General features: G+C 42.7%; 1 protein-coding gene and 1 pseudogene across 1 annotated transcript; one reads left to right on the top strand and one right to left on the bottom strand.

The window, feature by feature from the left end:
• The first annotated feature begins 332 nt into the window (after positions 1-332).
• On the top strand, positions 333-816 carry LOC136381398 (UBA-like domain-containing protein 2 pseudogene; annotated as a pseudogene).
• A 5,899-nt stretch (positions 817-6,715) lies between these two features.
• On the bottom strand, positions 6,716-18,324 carry TERF2IP (TERF2 interacting protein). Its single transcript, XM_066348090.1, has 3 exons — positions 17,528-18,324; positions 10,068-10,192; positions 6,716-7,959 (listed from the first exon to the last, which is right to left on the bottom strand). The coding sequence occupies exons 1-3, from the start codon at positions 18,198-18,200 to the stop codon at positions 7,567-7,569; spliced, it is 1,191 nt and encodes a 396-aa protein (XP_066204187.1). The 5' UTR covers positions 18,201-18,324; the 3' UTR covers positions 6,716-7,566.
• Between the last annotated feature and the right edge of the window lie 11 nt (positions 18,325-18,335).

Raw genomic sequence — 18,335 nt, 5'->3', positions numbered from 1 at the left:
CACTCACTCCACTGTTTAAAGCATTGTTTCCAAGCACCATATCGCCTCTGGGGCATGAGGCAGTGGACACATTTGCTCAATCCTTCTGATCAAAAGCATTTTATCCCAAATATGAACTCTTCCTTGTAATCACCATGTCCTCCCGCAGCTGGAAAATCTACAAACTGGAACTGAACCCAGGTAAGAACAGGCCTACAGGGGACACGTGGGCACTTCTTTAACGTTCTAGCAAGATGGGAAGGCAAAACAACACCCTTGCTGGGCAGGTGGCAGTGTATGCGAGCTGAAGGCATACACTCCTGCAGCCACTGAGCCAGCCAGCCAGCAGGGCCATGTCAGTGAACACGGAGGAGCTCCGGCACCAGGTCATGATCAACAGTTCGTGCTGGCCGCAGGCTGTGTGGCTGACAGGCAAAGCAGTGGCTACAGGCAGCCCATTGGCAGGTCGAGCCCACCCTGAGAATGTTTTTCTAAAAAACCAACATCCTCAACAGCCACTACCACCAGATGATGTGCTCCTCCAGCAACACACCAGCCACACCACCCAACTTCCCTAAGGCCCTGGCCGTGTTCTCCAAGCTTCTCACCTGCAATGACCTGCAGAGTAGCAACAGCCTCAGGACAGCTGTGGGCTGCTCACCCCCTGCAAACTTCAGCCCTTTCTGGGCCTCCTCTCTGCCCAGCCACCAGGCCGCCTGGATCACACCCACCCCGAAGCCCCAATCCTCCCACCACCCATAGCCCACGTGGGCCCCCCAGAGCATAGCAAGGGGCAGCCAGCAGAAAGCCGTGACGGCAGTGTACGGCCAGAGATGAGACTGGACGCTGCTGCACACTAGGCTGGAGCTGGGTACAGGCTGAGGCCATGGAGACACAGGAGAGCGGGAGTTGGGGCGGGGGAGGGGGCGGAGGCAGGCAGGGGTTTCCTGGAGATCACACTGGAAGATTTTGTAAAGGACTTTTGGGGGATGGGGGGGATAGTAAACTTCCTGAGGCACTTTGGTCCTTCAGGAGTTCCTCTTCAGGCAATTTTTTTCTTTTTAAATTTAATTTTTTTTCTATCTTTAACTATAATATATAAATATAACTAAAAAAAAAGAAAAGATGGGAATGCAAACAAAATTAGTTTGTCATGCAGAAAATGAAGGGATGCTATATTTCCTAGATGCAAGTTCAGCAGTAAGGGGATGATTACATTAGGATAGATCTATGATATAATACTGAATATTTTTTCATGTATATTTTTTCCTTTGACTAATTAAACATACCAAAAAATTACATGGAAAATATAGTAGCAACACTATATAGTCATTGAATACAGTCTAATGTTAAGATTTCTACATTTTTTTAGGTTTTTCATATCTATAAGGTCTACCGGAAAGTTCTGTCCGTTTCTATCACAAGTTTCAACACGTAAGCACATGTCTATTTGGCGCATGTGTGCCTCTCTATTTTTATCACTTAATGTATACATACTGATGTAGCAAATTAACTAAAACAAAGTTGATTCACGTTAGTCTTATGTGTGAAGCGATAGTCTACCCATGGCTACTGATAAAGTTCATTTACGCCACTATAGTTTTTACGAATTTCAACAAGGAAGAAATGCTACAGAAGCATGTCTGTCGCATCCACCATATTCCCCGGACTTAGCACCCTCCGACTATCACTTGTTTTTGTCCTTACAAAATTTTTTGAAGGGCAAAAAATTCAAAAATGAAGAAGATATCAAACAAGCACTGGTTCAAATTTTTGCATCAAAAGATAAAACATTTTTCAAAAATGAAATATACAAATTGCCCTCACGCTGGCAAGAAATCATTAATGATAATGGCAATTATATTACTTAATAAAGTTTATTGATGGTAAGAAAAATTTATATTTTGTTTTATTCCAAAAACGGACAGAACTTTCCGGGAGACCTTATATTTAGTTATATCTCTACATACCCATAAAATTCACTTTATTATAAAAAATATCAATCTAAAACCTGGGATAACAAGTCTCACACCTTTCCCTTCTTTTGAAACAGTAACTTTTTAAAACAGATTTTGGTGTATGAAGGTGTATATGTGTTTACCTTGGTACAATATAAGTATCTTTGAAAAATATTACTTCTTCATTCATTTTATCAATTTGCATTGTTTTCTTTTATTGCTTTGTTTACTTTCAACATGAAGGTATTGGAACAAGTTCAGTACACACACATGTAGTTCTACAAATGTATCTACAAGTATTTGTAGTTCTACAAATAAATTAGTGCAAACAGTTGTGAGGTAGACGTCCTTATTGGTACATTATGTGCAAGAGCTTCTCTATGTGTTTATACACTAAAGCACAAGTGCCAGAATATTCCAACATCAATGTTTATCCTCAGATTATACTTAGCAGAAGTGATTTTTCCTAGCTGTACCTTCATATTATCTAGGGCAATGGTCGGCAAACTCAGTCAACAGGGCCAAATATCAACAGTACAACGATTGAAATTTCTTTTGAGAGCCAAATTTTTTAAGCTTCAACTATATAGGTAGGTACATTGTTATTAACTTAATTAGGGTACTCCTAAGCTGGCCTTTGCTAAACACTCAAGGGGCCAAAGAGCCACATGTGGCTGGCGAGCCACGGTTTGCCAAGGACCTAGGGAATTAAAACTCACGTTATGTGTACACACAGGCACAGACACATTAGTGGCACAAGTCTACCCAAAAAAAGGATCTTATATAATTATATAATTTGATGCCATGCACAGACTAGGCAGCTTAAACACAGAAATTTATTTTCTCACACTTCTAGAGAAAGGAATTCCAAGCTCAGTGTGTGCAGGTTCGGTTTCTTCAGAGGCTCCTCTCTGCTATGCTGATGGTCGTCTTCTCCTTGTGTCCTTCCGTGGTCTTTCCTCTGTGTGCACATCCCTGCTGCGCCTGTTGGTGTATCCAAATTTCCCCTCTTGAATTTCATTTTCTTAGACTGAAGTGCATTGGCCCTGGCTTAGGTTTTGGTTTACAAGGATACCAAAGCCATCGCGGTCTAAGGGCATCCTTGTTTAACTACTTTAACACCTATACGAAACTATTTTCAAAAAGTTTCTGTCTGGCCTGTGGTGACGCAGCAGATAAAGTGTAGTACCTGGAACGCTCAGGTTGCCGGATCAAAACTCTGGGCTTGCCCAGTCAAGGCACATATAACAAGCAATCAATGAACAAATAAAGTGAAGCAACTATGACCTGATACTTCTCCCAACACCCTCCTCTCTCTATCTTCTCTCTATAAAATCAATAAATAAAATCTTTAAAAGTATTTTTAAAAAGATTCTACTGATCACTTTTAAAATAAAAACTGATTTGATTTACTTAATTCTGTAGCTATCAATTAAATACATAAACTATCAGACAAAACAGTGATCAGCAAGCAGAGCAAGATGAGCTCTTCAAATATTTGTACAAAATTTTATGACCTCATAAATTAATGGCATGAGCTATGCCTGCATTGACTCCAAAGATCAGCTGTTCAAGTCCTTAGGTTGGCAAATCCAGGTGGCAAGTGATAAGCTCAGAAGTCCACCTGATATGTACCCCTAGAAAGATCCCAGTGCCAGTAAATTATCAAAACTGAGCCTGACCTGTGGTGGCACAGTGGATAAAGCATCAACCTGGAAATGCTGAGGTCGCCAGTTCAAAACCCTGGGCTTGCCTGGTCAAGGCACATATGGGAGTTGATGCTTCCAGCTCCTCCCGCTTCTCTCCCTCTGTCTCTCCCTCTCTTCTCTAAAATGAATAAATAAAAAACAAAAAACAACGGCCTGATTCGATCAGTTTAAAAAAAAAAAAAAAAAATTATCAAAACTGAAAGCTGCAAGTAGAAAAATCAAAAGAAAGAACCACTGGGGAAGCCCTCCTTGTTGACAGACACAACTATACTGGAAGCTGAAGAATCTGAGAGAAAGAGACCAGGAAGATATGCAGAATGAGTTTCAAGGTGATGATTATTATTGATAAAGAAGCATAAATTGCATTTGTTATAAGGAAATATGCTCAAGAAGCAAATTAAAAACCCTAATTCCCTGACTTTTGTGTGGGTATTTTTCCTCCCCATTCAGGCCACATTCCCAGGCACGGTTACACAATCTGCAGCCCAAGGAGGATAGATCTTGATTGATTTATGTCCATCAAGTCAATTTAATTAGGAAGAGGCATGTGCTATAATTCTGTACAATGAAAAGTCGAGGAGGGGCTTCTGAGAAAGACTGCCTACTAAGACAGGAAGATACCTAGATGAAATCCTCTCTTCTGCAGTTGAAACTGTAATAGCCACCTTCCGACCACAAGGGGAGCAGCCCACAGAATAAGCTAAGAAGAGCAAATTAGAAAAATAGAACCCCAAAGCCACCCCACCTCAGGACTCCTTGTTATACGCACAAGATATAAATCTCCTTATTGTTTCAAGTCCTTTGGGTTATGTTTTCTGTTCCATGCAACTAAATATGACTTACTGACATAGGCAGGTGGGCATATGATCCAGCAACCATCATAGACCAAAAACAAGGGAGGATCAGAACAGTTCAAACAGCAGTATAAACTTTTAAAATTCAACTGCCCCTGCTTAAAAGGAATAGAAAACAGAGCAAAACTCACTGCTGCAGGAATAAAAGAGACAAAAGGGAAATGCTTCTGTCACTTGTAATGAAGTTGTACAAGTTATATAAGGCCGAGAAAATTTCAAAAGCTGAAGTCTCCCAGAGCACAGGCAGAAAAGCAGAACCAGATTCATGAAGTTGAGAAAAAAAACCCAAAGAACAACAAGAATCTGGCAGCTTCAAGGGAGAGGTATCCCAACGTAAGGACTTGAACAGCTGATCTTTGGAGTCAATCCAGCCATAGCTCATGCCATTAACCATTAACTACTAAGATCCAGCCCTGACCAGTTAGCTCAGTCAGAAACATCAGGTCGCAGGTTCAATCCCTGGTCAGAGCACTTACTGAAAGTGATCAATGAATGCACAACTAAGTGGAACAACAAATGCATGCTTCCTTCTCTCTCTCCCCGCCTTCCTTTCTCTGTCTCTCTAAAATCAATCAATTTTAAAAAATGCCAAGGTGAGACTTAAAGAAAAAAAAAAGCCAAAAGCTCGGTTGGTTAGAGCATCGTCCCAAGGCACAGAAATTGCCCGTTTTATTACAGGAACAAATCTATGTTCCTGTCTCTCTCTCTCTCTCTCCCTCTCTGTTTCTCCCTTCCTCTCTCTCTAAAATCAATAAATAAAATATTTTTTAAAAAATTTAAATCCAACTCAGTTTCCTTGCTTAGATAAATGCTCCCAAAAATACTTCTCATAATTTGTTTCCCTAGATACATCTCTAAGCCCAACATATGAAATGACCAGAGAAATTATAAAACCAGATATTTTGAAAGTCAGTGGTTTATTAGGAACACTATTAAGCTGCTGTGTATTTGGTTTAAACGTGTCTTTTGAGAGTCTGGGTATAATAAACCACACCCTTTTGCATTTGCTTTGACAAAACTGGAAATTCTAGTCCTATTAAGCCAAGAGGCTTTGGTAGCTTTACCGAGGTACAGACATCCTAGATGACATCAAATGCCCATCACTCACCCCTTCCCAATCCCCATTTAAGAATACCACTGTAGTGAGCTAGTTACTATTGGGAGTGGTTTACCTTCGAACATACCGAGAAACAGGGAAAGGTTAAGCACTTTGATTTAGGCTGGGTTCTCCCAGAAGCAGACTCTAAACATAGAATTTGTGTTCTTCAAGGATGCACTAGTAGAGAAGCAGGAATGAGACCAAGAGAAGGAAGCCTATGCAGGGTGCATTCATAACCCAATTACCACTGTGGGAAACTGTTTATTTCTACTGGGGACCGCTGAAAATGGCATGAAAACCATTAGCCCACACACAGGGTAATTCTCAAACATTATTCAGTTGTGTCATTTCTCTGGTCAGCAAGGAAGCTGGGTACACATCCTCTAATTCCCACACAGCACTAGCTGAAAGAAAGCCTCAAGCACAGGTGCTTGCAGGACTCCTGTTGGGAGCATGTGCTGGAATAGTGACTGCTAGGGGATAGGGTGGGACACTAACAACTCCTATTACACACCTGATGGTTCCTGGTTGCTCCTGATTGGCTTCTCTCCCCTTTGGCTCTCAGCAGGTCCCCTTATTTTGCCATCTTTCACAGTCCTTGACACAGATCTTCTCTTTGCTCCATCCAGAAGAACTAGCATATTTCTAATGGCCTATTCTAAAATGGAAGCACTTATTGATTATTTATCTCAGGGGTCTCCAAACTTTTTACTCAGGGGGCCAGTTCACTGTCCCTCAGACCACTGGAGGGCCAGACTATAAAAAAAACTATGAACAAATCCCTATGCACACTGCACATATCTTATTTTAAAGTAAAAAAAAACAAAATGGGAACAAATACAATATTTAAAATAAAGAACAAGTAAATTTAAATCAACAAACTGACCAGTATTTCAATGGGAACTATGCTCCTCTCACTGACCACCAATGAAAGAGGTGTCCCTTCCAGAAGTGCGTTGAGGGCTGGATAAATGGCCTCAGGGGGCCGCATGCGGCCCATGGGCCGTAGTTTGGGGACCCCTGATTTATCTAATTAATAATAAGAAAAAATATCAGTTCCTTTATGGTTTTTATAGACAAAAGTTTTTGTGAATACAATCAAACACTTGTTGGAGACTCAAATATAAAATTCCATTTATTTTCAGTAAAAAAAGCAACACAACGAAGAGGAATTAATCCACTAATTTTTAAATCTAACACAGCCATAACACAAAACTATACTCAGTAAATAAAAACACATCACTAGCAATCAAATAAGACTATTCTTGAGACTCTTTAGGGTTTTGTTTGTATTTTAAACAAAACTGGATGCCAGATACTTGACTGACAATGACCCAAAGAAAAGAATAGCCAAGAAGCGGGGTTTTCAAATATTAACTACGCAAAGGAAACATGGAGTTTTCACAGTTTAGAAATCAGAGTTCACTGGGGGGGGGGGGGGGGGGGGGGGAGGAGGGAGCAAGGGTTTGGGAGAGTTCATGTTCAAGGACTTATAATGAAATATTTCCATATTTCTAGATTCTTGATTTAGAATCTATCACAATCTAGAGGAGTTTCTGCCAAAGGATAAGAGGCTCTTTATTCACACTACCTGAAAAGACCTGTCACCTTGTTTTCCTCCTTTGACTTGGTCACTAGCTCCTGTCACCAATATAATAGAGGTTTCATTCTCAAAAAAGGTAATTATGTAGACCAACTTCTCTCTGGTTTTTATTTCCTTTCAGAAACACACTGCTACTGGACAGCTCTAAACGTACCCAACATCTTTTATTTTCATCTTCCTATGCAACTATGTGTGGCTACAAAATCTAGGACTCACAGAGCAATGACAGCATTGGTCAGAGAACCAGTGTTAGTTCCAATATAAGAATCTCCCAAGTTTAATGGTCACAATTTTTTTTTTACCACCCATTCTGCCACTCCATTTCATCTGTCACATTTGTTTTCTTTGCTCATTATCTTGTCAATTATTTCTTTCGGAATTCAATCCTCCGAGCTACATTCTGAGCACCAAATTTTTTGACCAATGCATCTCGGGTAGCCTCATCATCTTTCTGCAAATCTAAGTCATCCTGTCGGGACCAAATGGGATACCCATCAGACCTCTGACCAGACTCTAAAAAGGAGATAGTAGCCTCTAGTTCACCACTATTTTTTAGGAAAGCCTGTGTAACTGTTGATAGATCCAAGTTAAACTTTTCCATTAACTGCCGGATGATCTTAATGGCAGCTCCCACCTCAGGTGCAGAAACTTTTTCTTCTTCTTCCTCGTCAGGCTGTGTTTCTGAGTCTTCCTCGGGTGTGGGTGGGTCATCACCACACATTGTTATGTGTATTTCAAAATCAGGGCTTTCCTCCACCTAGAGGAAGTGATGAATAAAACAGGTTAATTACCCAGTTACAGACACTTACTCTTAGAATATCTGGTTTCTCCCAACTACCACCTTGCCCTTTTCACTCCAATCACACTGACTTCCTTCAGGTTCTCTAGTATGTCACGTTCCTTCTTACATTTATTTGTCTTGGATGTGTGTGTGTGTGTGCATGCGCACATATGTGCATGTATGTACATGTATAATTAACTAGGGTACTCCACCAGAATGTTAGAAGCTACACTGAATATAAAAAAAATATATGTATATGCATACACACATGGGTACAGATGTCTGCATTAATTATTTGTTAAAAGTATCACTTCATTCCCAGATTGTAAGCTCCATAAGGACAGAAATATACCTGTTTTGCTCATGATTACATCCCCAGTGCTTACCAATAGCTGCACATAATTAAGCACTCAAAAACCACTGTTGTTTTAGGGCATTCAAGCTATACTGCATTTAGGTGTATTATAAAGTAGGTCATGTGAGAAAAGATCTATGTAGGCCATGTTTAGGAGCTGTTAAGAGCATTTAGAAGTTCATAGAAAATGAATCTATTATCAAGTAATAAAACAAAACTCAAATAACAAAACGTGCCTGACCAGGCAGTGGCACAGTGGATACAGTGTCAGACTGGGATGCAGAGAACCCAGGTTTGAAACCCTGAAGTCACCGGTTTGACTGTAGGCTCACCAGCTTGAGCACGGGGTCACTGGCTTGAGCACGGGGTCACTGGCTTGAGCGTGGTTTCATAGACATGACCCTTTGGTCGCTGGCTTGAGTCCAAAGGTTGCTGGCTTGAAGCCCAAGGTTGCTGGCTTGAGTAAGGGGTCACTCGGTTTCCGGTAGCCCCCCAAGTCAAGGCACATATGAGAAAGCAATCAATGAACAACCAAGGTGCTGCAACAAAGAACTAATGCTTCTCATATCTCTCCCATCCTGTCTGTCTGTCCCTATCTGTGTCTCTCTCTGTCTCCTTATCTCTTTCACCAAAAAAAATAAAATAAAAAAAATAACAAAGGGAACATTATACAAAAATGCACAATTCTGCCAATTCTTGTGCATTTCTTCACTCACCAATTTCAGAAGCTTTAAGTCATTTTCCTGATTTAGACAGAGACCTAACCATTTTCCTTTGTGTTAATAAAAAAAGTTAACTTAAAAGATGTTTTTTCTGCCCTGGCCGGTTGGCTCAGCAGTAGAGCGTCGGCCTGGCGTGAGGGGGACCCAGGTTTGATTCCCGGCCAGGGCACATAGGAGAAGCGCCCATTTGCTTCTCCACCCCTCCCTCCTTCCTCTCTGTCTCTCTCTTCCCCTCCCGCAGCCAAGGCTCCATTGGAGCAAAGATGGCCCAGGCGCTGGGGATGGCTCCTTGGCCTCTGCCCCAGGCACTAGAGTGGCTCTGGTCGGGGCAGAGCATCACCCCTGGTGGGCGTGCCGGGTGGATCCCGGTCGGGCACATGCGGGAGTCTGTCTGACTGTCTCTCCCCGTTTCCAGCTTCAGAAAAATACAAATAAAAAAAATTTAAAAAAAAAGATGTTTTTTCTTTAAGAAGATATGCACATATAATTTGGGGTGTTTTTCAATCACTCCTCATTATTTCACAGCTCCTGCCTTTCTTTATAATGATGATTACATAGGAATTCCAAGAGTACTATTAGAAGCTAGACTGAATATGGAAGAGCTAAAAATTTCCTTAAAAGTTCGATACACAAAAAGCTAAAGCTGCTTGGTTAAAAAAATTAAACTCTTAAAAATTACTAAGAAGCATAAAAACATTTTTAAAAGATAAATCCATTCTTAATTTTGAAAAGGTTATACTGAAATAAAAAAACTCAAAATGGGATGCTTTATATTGTTTAAAAATAATTCTCCCCAACTTTTCTACCTCTCTCCCTCAAGCTTTCCCTCCAAAAACTACAAGCCACATGCCTAGAAGCGAAATCAGTCCCACTTTCCATTTTCTTCTTCCATTCTTGACCATCTCTCTTACCTTTCTGGGCCTTGGGTGTATAAAAAGGGTAGATGGGGTGACCAATTTCAAAGAATGGAGGTACAGAAGAAAGTGAGTTAAATTGAGTTAACATACCACAACCTCCTCAAACTCCCGGGTGGCTTCTACAAGCATCTTTTTGACCGCTGCTTCATTCTCCTTGATCTCTTCCTTTCCAAATTCTTCTTCAGGCAAGTCTGGAGTTCTCTTATTCTGTGGTTCTATTACACAGAAGAACAGCACTACATTAGAATGAGCTTCTTTTACAGAAAAAATATAGTGCATGTTCTGTGAGCTCTGGGCCAAAAGTGAGCTTGGACTTTTTTTTTCCCACTAGAAGGCACCTATTTTTGACCAGAAGGGTAAGAAAAACATAACTCATGCATGTTCAATAATTTCTATTCTTGCTTCTGATAAGTTTTACTATCCAAATGGTGATAATTTTCCTAAGTTCTGATATATAAAAAATACTCTTCAAACAATTTATTTTTGCCTTTTATTGATGGACTTTGCAAATTAACAAAACTGTAGAATAAACTGAGTTCTCTAAAAAGCAGATCCTGGCCCTGGCCGGTTGGCTCAGTGGTAGAGTGTCAGCCTGGCGTGCGGATGTCCCGGGTTCGATTCCTGGCCAGGGCACACAGGAGAAGTGCTCATCTGCTTCTCCACCCCTCCCCCTTTCCTTCCTCTCTGTCTCTCTCTTCCCCTCCCGCAGCCAAGGCTCCATTAGAGCAAAGTTTGCCCGGGCGCTGAGGATGACTCTGTGGCCTCCGCCTCAGGCACTAGAGTGGCTCTGGTCACAACAGAGCGACGCCCTGGATGGGCAGAGCATCGCCCCCTGGTGGGCATGCCGGGGGTGGATCCCGGTCGGGCGCATGCGGGAGTCTGTCTGACTGCCTCCCCGTTTCCAGCTTCAGAAAAATACCAAAAAAAAAAAAAAAAGCAGATCCTGAAATGGAGGTAACTATGTAAATAGTTTATTAGGGAATGTGCCTGAGAAAACCTCCATTGTAGAGAAGAAAGCAGGATGGATAGAGAAAAGTTGAGCCATGAAAGAATACCAACTAGGTCTCAACTGAAGCTAAGAAGGTCCTTCAGCTAAGAATTGACCCGGTTGGGGTAAGGGAGCCAAGACTTAATAACTATATAGATGAGACACTGGATACTAGCCACCTAAGATGACAAAACTTTGGGCAAGGTAGCTCTCCCAGCTACTGAAGGCAGACCAAGTGGGTACACAAAAATATACCACATACCATCTAATAGAAAGAAGGGTCCCCTAAAGCAGTGTTTTTCAACCAGTGTGTCGTGAGACATGGTCAGGTGTGCTGTGGGGAAATTAAACATGGGTCCCCAAACTACAGCCCTCGTGTGGGATAGGGCCCATGGAGGAGGCTATTTATCCGCCCGGCTGCCAGCCACCTCCATCCGAACATAAACATTCCCCTCACAATCCCTCCAGCTATCAGCGACAGGAAGAGTGGAGGCACAGGGAACGCTCACTGACCAATCACCTTCTAGGATTCATCCCGACCACTAGTGATGAACCAATAGTAGGCCGCCTCTCATCCACACCCAGGAAGGTCCTCGCTCGGGCTGCCGCGCACTTGTCATTGTGTGGCCGCGGTGAGTAGTTGAAGCTGCTACTCCTCCCCATGGTCCCGACTTCTAATCCTGGTCAGGACTGGAGGTAAATGTTGCCACCACTAGATGAAGCCTCAGCCTCAGCTGGTTATGTCTATCCTGATGGTGTATAAAGATATTTGACCTTTTTCTTTTTAAAAGAGGCTCCCGCAGAGGGTGATATACAAAGCATCACAATGTTATCTAACTTTAAAGCTAAAGTTTGCTGATCTTCCTTTGGACAGTTTTTGGTTATCTGTTGCCAAGGAGTTCCCCATTCTGGCCAACAAAGCTATTTTGGCATTGCTCCCGTTTTCAACCACATATCTATGTGAGCTGAGCTTCTCAAGCTTGACTGCGATAAAAACTAAAAACAGAGCGAGACTGAGAACGGTTGAGGAAGAGCTTCGTGTGTGTCTTTCTACCATTCCTGCCAGGATATCCCTTTTGTGTTCATTGAAACAGGCCCAGGTTTCACACTAAGTGATTATAAATATATTTAGAAACTATATTATTAACTATATGTATAATATGAACTGTGTTAGAGTGTCATTTTGTGTCATTTTGGTAGGTGGTGTGCCCCAGGATTTTGTAAATGTAAAAAATGTGCCATGGCTCAAAAAAGGTTGAAAATCACTGCCCTAAAGGTAAACATCGTCTTGGTTCCCCTTCACCTGTCTTCCAAGGATTTTACTTTGATCTCTTTTCCACTTAACAAAAACAGATTAATAAGGGGCAGAATGAGGGAGTTCTTTTGTGATGGGACTGTTCTGTATCCTGATTTTTGGTGGTGGTTACACAAATCTATCTATGTGTTAAAATACGTAACTAGAAAATTATATGGCTGTTCCCCAAAATATTAAACATAAAATTACCCTGTGAAACAGCAATTCCACTTCTGGGTTCTTGCTCCCCCCCCCAAAAAAAAATATAAGCAGGTTCTCAAACATATATTACTATACTCATATCCTTAGCACCATTATTCATAATAACCAAGAAACAGAAACTACTCAAATGTCCATCAATGGATGAACAGATAATCAAAAAGTGGTACAGACATACAGTGGGATATTATTCAGCCTTAAAAAGGAATGGAATTCTGAGGGAAAGGGGGAGTGAAGATACGAGGAGGGGGGCAAAAAGGGAGAAGTGGGGGTGGAAAGAGACTCTGCCTGGGGCATGAGGGTGCACAATGCAGGGTGTAGAAGATGGTATATTGAATGGGACACTTAGAATCATGTCAACACAATAAATTTAAAAAAATATTTTTTAAAAAGTAATGAGCTTGACCAGTCAGTGACACGGTGGCAAGAGTGTCGACCTGGAACACTGAGGACCTAGGTTCAAAACCCCAAGGTTGCCGGCTTGAGCGCAGGCTCACCAGCTTGAGCACAGCATGCTGGCTTGAGTGTGGGATCACAGAAATGAACCCATGGTCACTGGCTTGAAGCCCAAGGTGACTGACTTGAGCAAGGAGTCACTGGCTTGGCTGGAGGCCCCTAGTCAAGGCACATATGAGAAAACAATCAATGAACTAAGGCACCACAATTACAAGTTGGTGCTTCTCATTTCTCTCCCTGCCTGTCCATCTCTCCTTGTCTATCCTTCTCCCTCTCTCTCTAAAAAAAAAAAAAGGAATGAAATTCTAGTACATGATACATTGTGCTAAGTGAAATAGGCCAGACACAAAAGGGCAAATATTGTATGATTTCACTCATATAAGATAACTAGAGAAATCAAAGTTATAGACAAAAGGTACAATGATGTTTTGTCAGGCGCTGGGGGGAGGGAGAAATGAGGAGTTATTGTTTAATGGATATAGAGTTTCAATTTTGGAAGATCAAAAAGTTCTGAAGATGGGTAGTGGTGATGGCTGTCCAGCCGTACGAATGTATTGTACTTAATGCCAATGAACACTTAAAACTTGCTAAATGGTAAGTTCTATGTAATGTATATTCTACCACAATAAAAAAATAAAATTTTAAAATGCATAAACTTACACAAAAATAAGTCAATACTGGCCCTGGCCGGTTGGCTCAGCGGTAGACCGTCGGCCTGGCATGCGGGGGACCCAGGTTTGATTCCCGGCTGGGGCACATAGGAGAAGCGCCCATTTGCTTCTCCACCCCCCTCCCCTCCTTCCTCTCTGTCTCTCTCTTCCCCTCCCGCAGCCAAGGCTCCATTGGAGCAAAGATGGCCCGGGCGCTGGGGATGGCTCCTTGGCCTCTGCCCCAGGTGCTAGAGTGGCTCTGGTCGCAGCAGAGCAATGCCCTGGAGGGGCAGAGCATCGCCCCCTGGTGGGCGGAGCGTCACCCCTGGTGGGCGTGCCGGGTGGATCCCGGTCGGGCGCATGCAGGAGTCTGTCTGACTGTCTCTCCCCGTTTCCAGCTTGAGAAAAGAAAAAAAAAAAAAAGTCAATACTCTTTTATATATACTTAAAAATAGTAATTTTAAAAAGATGCCTTCTCTTTTAGAAATACATGCTAAAACAGATAAAATGAAATGATGCCGGGCATTCGCTTCAACTAATCCCCAAAGACTGGAATGCAAGGGGTAGATATAAAAAAATTGACCATGCACTGTAATCAGATGAAGTTGGGCAATGGGCACTTGCAGTATAGTTCATTATACTATTTTACTTTTGTAAATGTTTGAAATTTTGTATAATAAACAAAATTATGGTTCATTCACAAAATGGAATACAATGCAATGAGGGAAAGAATGAGTCAAAGCAATGTGCAGACACAAAGACTTCAAGATCTAACATTTAAGTTACAATAGTAACGGTTGCCTCTGGGAGAGGAACAAGGGGAAGGCATATATAGCAGGGCGACTTACTTTTCACCATGTACCCTTTTGTACTCTGTGTATATCTGTAGGATAAATTCCTAAAGCAATATTCCATTTAAAGGATTTGCAATTTAAACATCATTAGACACCAATTTCCTTCTATTAACAATGTAGGAGTTTACTTGTTTTCATATACCTCACTAACTGTATATTACCCATTTTGTTAATTTTTGCCAGTCTGATAGATAAAATATGATATTTCCTTGCTCTGGTCTATTTAAACACACACACACATTTATTATTTCACAGTTCCCATGGGTCAGAAGTCTAGGCATGGCTTACCTGGTCCTCTGTTTAGGGTCTAGTTTACTTTTTAATAACAATATTTCTGTATTTGTTTATTGGCCATTTATTTATTTCCTTTCCTGGAAACCTCTTGTTCCATTTCATTTGCTCATTTTTCTACTAGTTTGTTTTTGTTTGTTTTTTTTAGTTACTAACTTCTGCAAGCTCTTTGGACATTAAGGAAACTAACTCTGTTGCAATGTACTGGCAATATTGTTCAGTCTGCTCTCTGACTTTATCATAAGCAGCTTTTAATTTTTAGTAATCAAATATACAAACTTTTTCTTAGTCTTCTTAATTTCAGAATTACCACCATGATAATATTAAAATGTATATTCACATTTTCTCTTAGTCATTTCAGGATTTTAATTTTTACATTTAAATATCTGATCATCAAAATAGTATTTTGAATTGGGTGTGAATTCAGCCCATTTTTTTTAACCAGCCTAATTTTGTCCCAAGTTGAAAATGGCTTGCCAGTACTCCCAACACCACTGATTCAAAAGCAAGGCCCTACTCACCCACACACCTAGCCCTGTCCTCTCTCCTAGAATACTCCCTCTTGTTTACTCCATTCCAACCACATTGATCTCTTTGTTGCTCCAAGAATAATTTCCACCTCAGGGCCTTTGCATTTATTCCCTCTATCTGGAACACTTCCTCAAATAATCACTTTCTTACTCTCATTTCCTTTGGTCTCTGCTCAAATTATCAGCTTGCCTTAGTGACCTTCCCTATCACCCTATAGAAAACAACCTCGTCCCCAACCTTTACCCTGATTTTTCTCTATAGCACTTACCACTTCCCAGCTAGCATGTTAAGCTCTATGACCACAGGGACTTATTGTTACATCCCAGCAGGATAACAGTGTCTGGCATTCAAATATCTGTTGAATGAATAAATCTGAAATGTCACTTTTACCAAAACCAAATTCCTACTAAGCATACTGAACAGGAGAAACAGATTTACCTCCCTCAACTTCAACCATTACAAGAAATAGAAGAGAAGTGGGGGGAAAGCCTGCCTCTTTAAACAAAAGGGCTGGGGGGGAGCAAAGAGAGAAAAATAAAAAGTACAAAAGAAAGGCCCTGGCCGGTTGGCTCAGTGGTAGAGCATCAGCCTGGTGTGCGGGAGTCTCAGGTTCGATTCCCGGCCAGGGCACACAGGAGAAGCACCCATCTGCTTCTCCACCCCTCCCCCTCTCCTTCCTCTCTGTCTCTCTCTTGCCCTCCCGCAGCCAAGACTCCATTGAAGCAAAGTTGACCCGGGTGCTGAGGATGGCTCTGTGGCCTCTGCGGCCTCTGCCTCAGGCGCTAGAATGGCTCTGGTTGCAATAGAGCATTGCCCCCTGGTGGGCGTGCGGGGTGGATCCCGGTCGGGAGCATGTGGGAGTCTGTCTGACTGCCTCCCCATTTCCAACTAAAGAAAAATACAAAAAAAAAAAATTAAAAATACAAAAGAAAAAGAATAAATAAATTAAAGGGTCTGTCAATTTGTTGTCTATACCCATTATTATGTAAAAAGTGAAGCATCTTAAAGGCTTTGCACTTGGTACTAACTACACCAGAATCTCAACATTCAACTATCAATACTTAAAAACCCACTTCACCCATCAGACCCAGGAAGACTTCCAATTGACGAGAACCTTCTTATGTAAATACGCACTCAATTAAGCCAAAACGTGAAAATAAACTGATCTAGCATGCCTTTAATAGTTTATACTGAAATCTCCCTGAACTTAGGAGAAATGTTTTTTAAAATTGGTGGATGCTAAAGAGAAGGAAATAGGGAGATACAGGCAATGTAGAGAATGGGGGTTAAGCAGTACAAACTTCCAGTTATAAAAGAAGTCACTATGACCTGTGCTGGTGCAGTGGATAAACCGTCCCGACCACCTGGAATGGTGAGGTCGCAGGTTCAAAACCCTGGGCTTGCCTGGTCAAGGCACATATGAGAAGCAACTACAAGTTGGAGCTTCCTGCTCCCCCCCCCCTTTTCTCTCTCTCTCTCTCCTCTCTCTAAAAATAAATAAGTCAGTCACGGGGAAAGCACTGGAAAGCAATTTTCAACCTTTTCCACCTCATGGCACACATAAGCTAAATACTAAAACTCTGCAATACACCAAAAAAAAATTATTTTTTGCCTATCTGACAAAAAACAAATAATTTTGATTAATTTGCACCGGATAGCTATTGTTGTGTTGGCTGTTGTCGGTTTTTTACTTGACAATCTAAGGGAAAAGAGGTCAGTACACCAATGTGCCTGTTGCGGCACACCAAACCTCTTGCTTGGGGAATACAGTCAACAATATAACTTTGTTAGGTGACGTGGTGACTAGCTTATGGTGATCATTTTATACGGTATAAAACACATCACTATGTTGTACACCTGAAACTAGCATAATATTGTATGTCAACTATAATACAAATATATGATTGCTTAAAATAAAATAGGATGAGTGTCTGAAATATCTGAAAAAGATACCCCAGAAGCTGGTTTCCCCTTTGCCTGTGGTGAAGAAAACTAGATGACTGGTGGGTAGAAGGGAAGAATTTTCTATATACACTGCTCTTTTTGTACCGTTTGGATGCCAAACCATGGCAATAGCCTAGTTATGAGAAAAGTAAAGAGATTAGGACATGGTTCAATTTTATCCAGATGTCAAAGGAGGGAGGGAACGGGAACTGTTACTACTGTATATAGACGCCAAAGGGGACGCCAGACGGAAGGGGAGAGAAGGCCCGCCCACCACGCAGGTGGAGGCGGAGGGCCCGCGCGTGCGCGGCTGCAGGCCTCACCCCCGCTCTCAGCAGCCTCCGGGTCTTCCCCAGCTTTCCGCTTGAGTTTCTGGGAGGCCGGGCTCACGGGGGCGCCCTCCAACAGATACTTATGCTCCTGGCCCCGCAGGTGCTTTAAGTAGCGGTCTTTCAGGGCCTGCCACGAGTGCTGAGTGAGCGAGCTTTTCTCCATCGCTTTCCACAAGGCGGTGCCCGTGACGGAGCTGGTCGAGCGGGCATTTTCCTTCACATAAGTCAAGATGGCCAGGTCGTCCGCATCGGTGAAGGCGATCCGCTCCTTGTGCGGCTGCCGCTCTGGCTCCGCGGCGGCGCCCTGGGCCTGAGCCCCGGGCTTCGTGTCCGGTGCTTGCTCGGCCGCCGGGGCCATGCCCAGCCGATAGGCTTCCAAGTCGAGCCTCTCGTTGCGCTCCACGCAATCTAGGATGTACTGCGTGGAGATGAAGTCGCCCGAGGCCTCGGCCGCCGTCTCCCCGGGCTGGGCCAGCAGCACGGCCCCAGGCTCCTGCACCCGGCACAGGGTACCGCCGCCGTGCAGGATGAACGTCGAGAGCCGGCGTTTCGCCGGGCTGGGACGCACGTAGAAGACCATAGAGCTGCCATCTTCCCTCACGAACAGAGTCGAGGAGTGAGTGGGCCCGTTGAGGTCTTTGCCCAGATCTGTCACCTCCGCCATAGCTGAGACGTCAAGCACCAGGAGAACTAAGGTCCGGCGCACAGAGCACTGCTGACTGAGCTCACGTACCGCTTCAGACGCCGCTGTGGCGAAGCTCCGCACTGCGCCTGCGCGCCGGAAGCGCACAGGAGTATC

The sequence above is a fragment of the Saccopteryx leptura genome, chromosome 9 (genome assembly GCF_036850995.1).
Source record: "Saccopteryx leptura isolate mSacLep1 chromosome 9, mSacLep1_pri_phased_curated, whole genome shotgun sequence".
Taxonomy (NCBI): Eukaryota; Metazoa; Chordata; class Mammalia; order Chiroptera; family Emballonuridae; genus Saccopteryx; species Saccopteryx leptura.
This window is presented reverse-complemented; position numbering and strand designations above follow the sequence as displayed.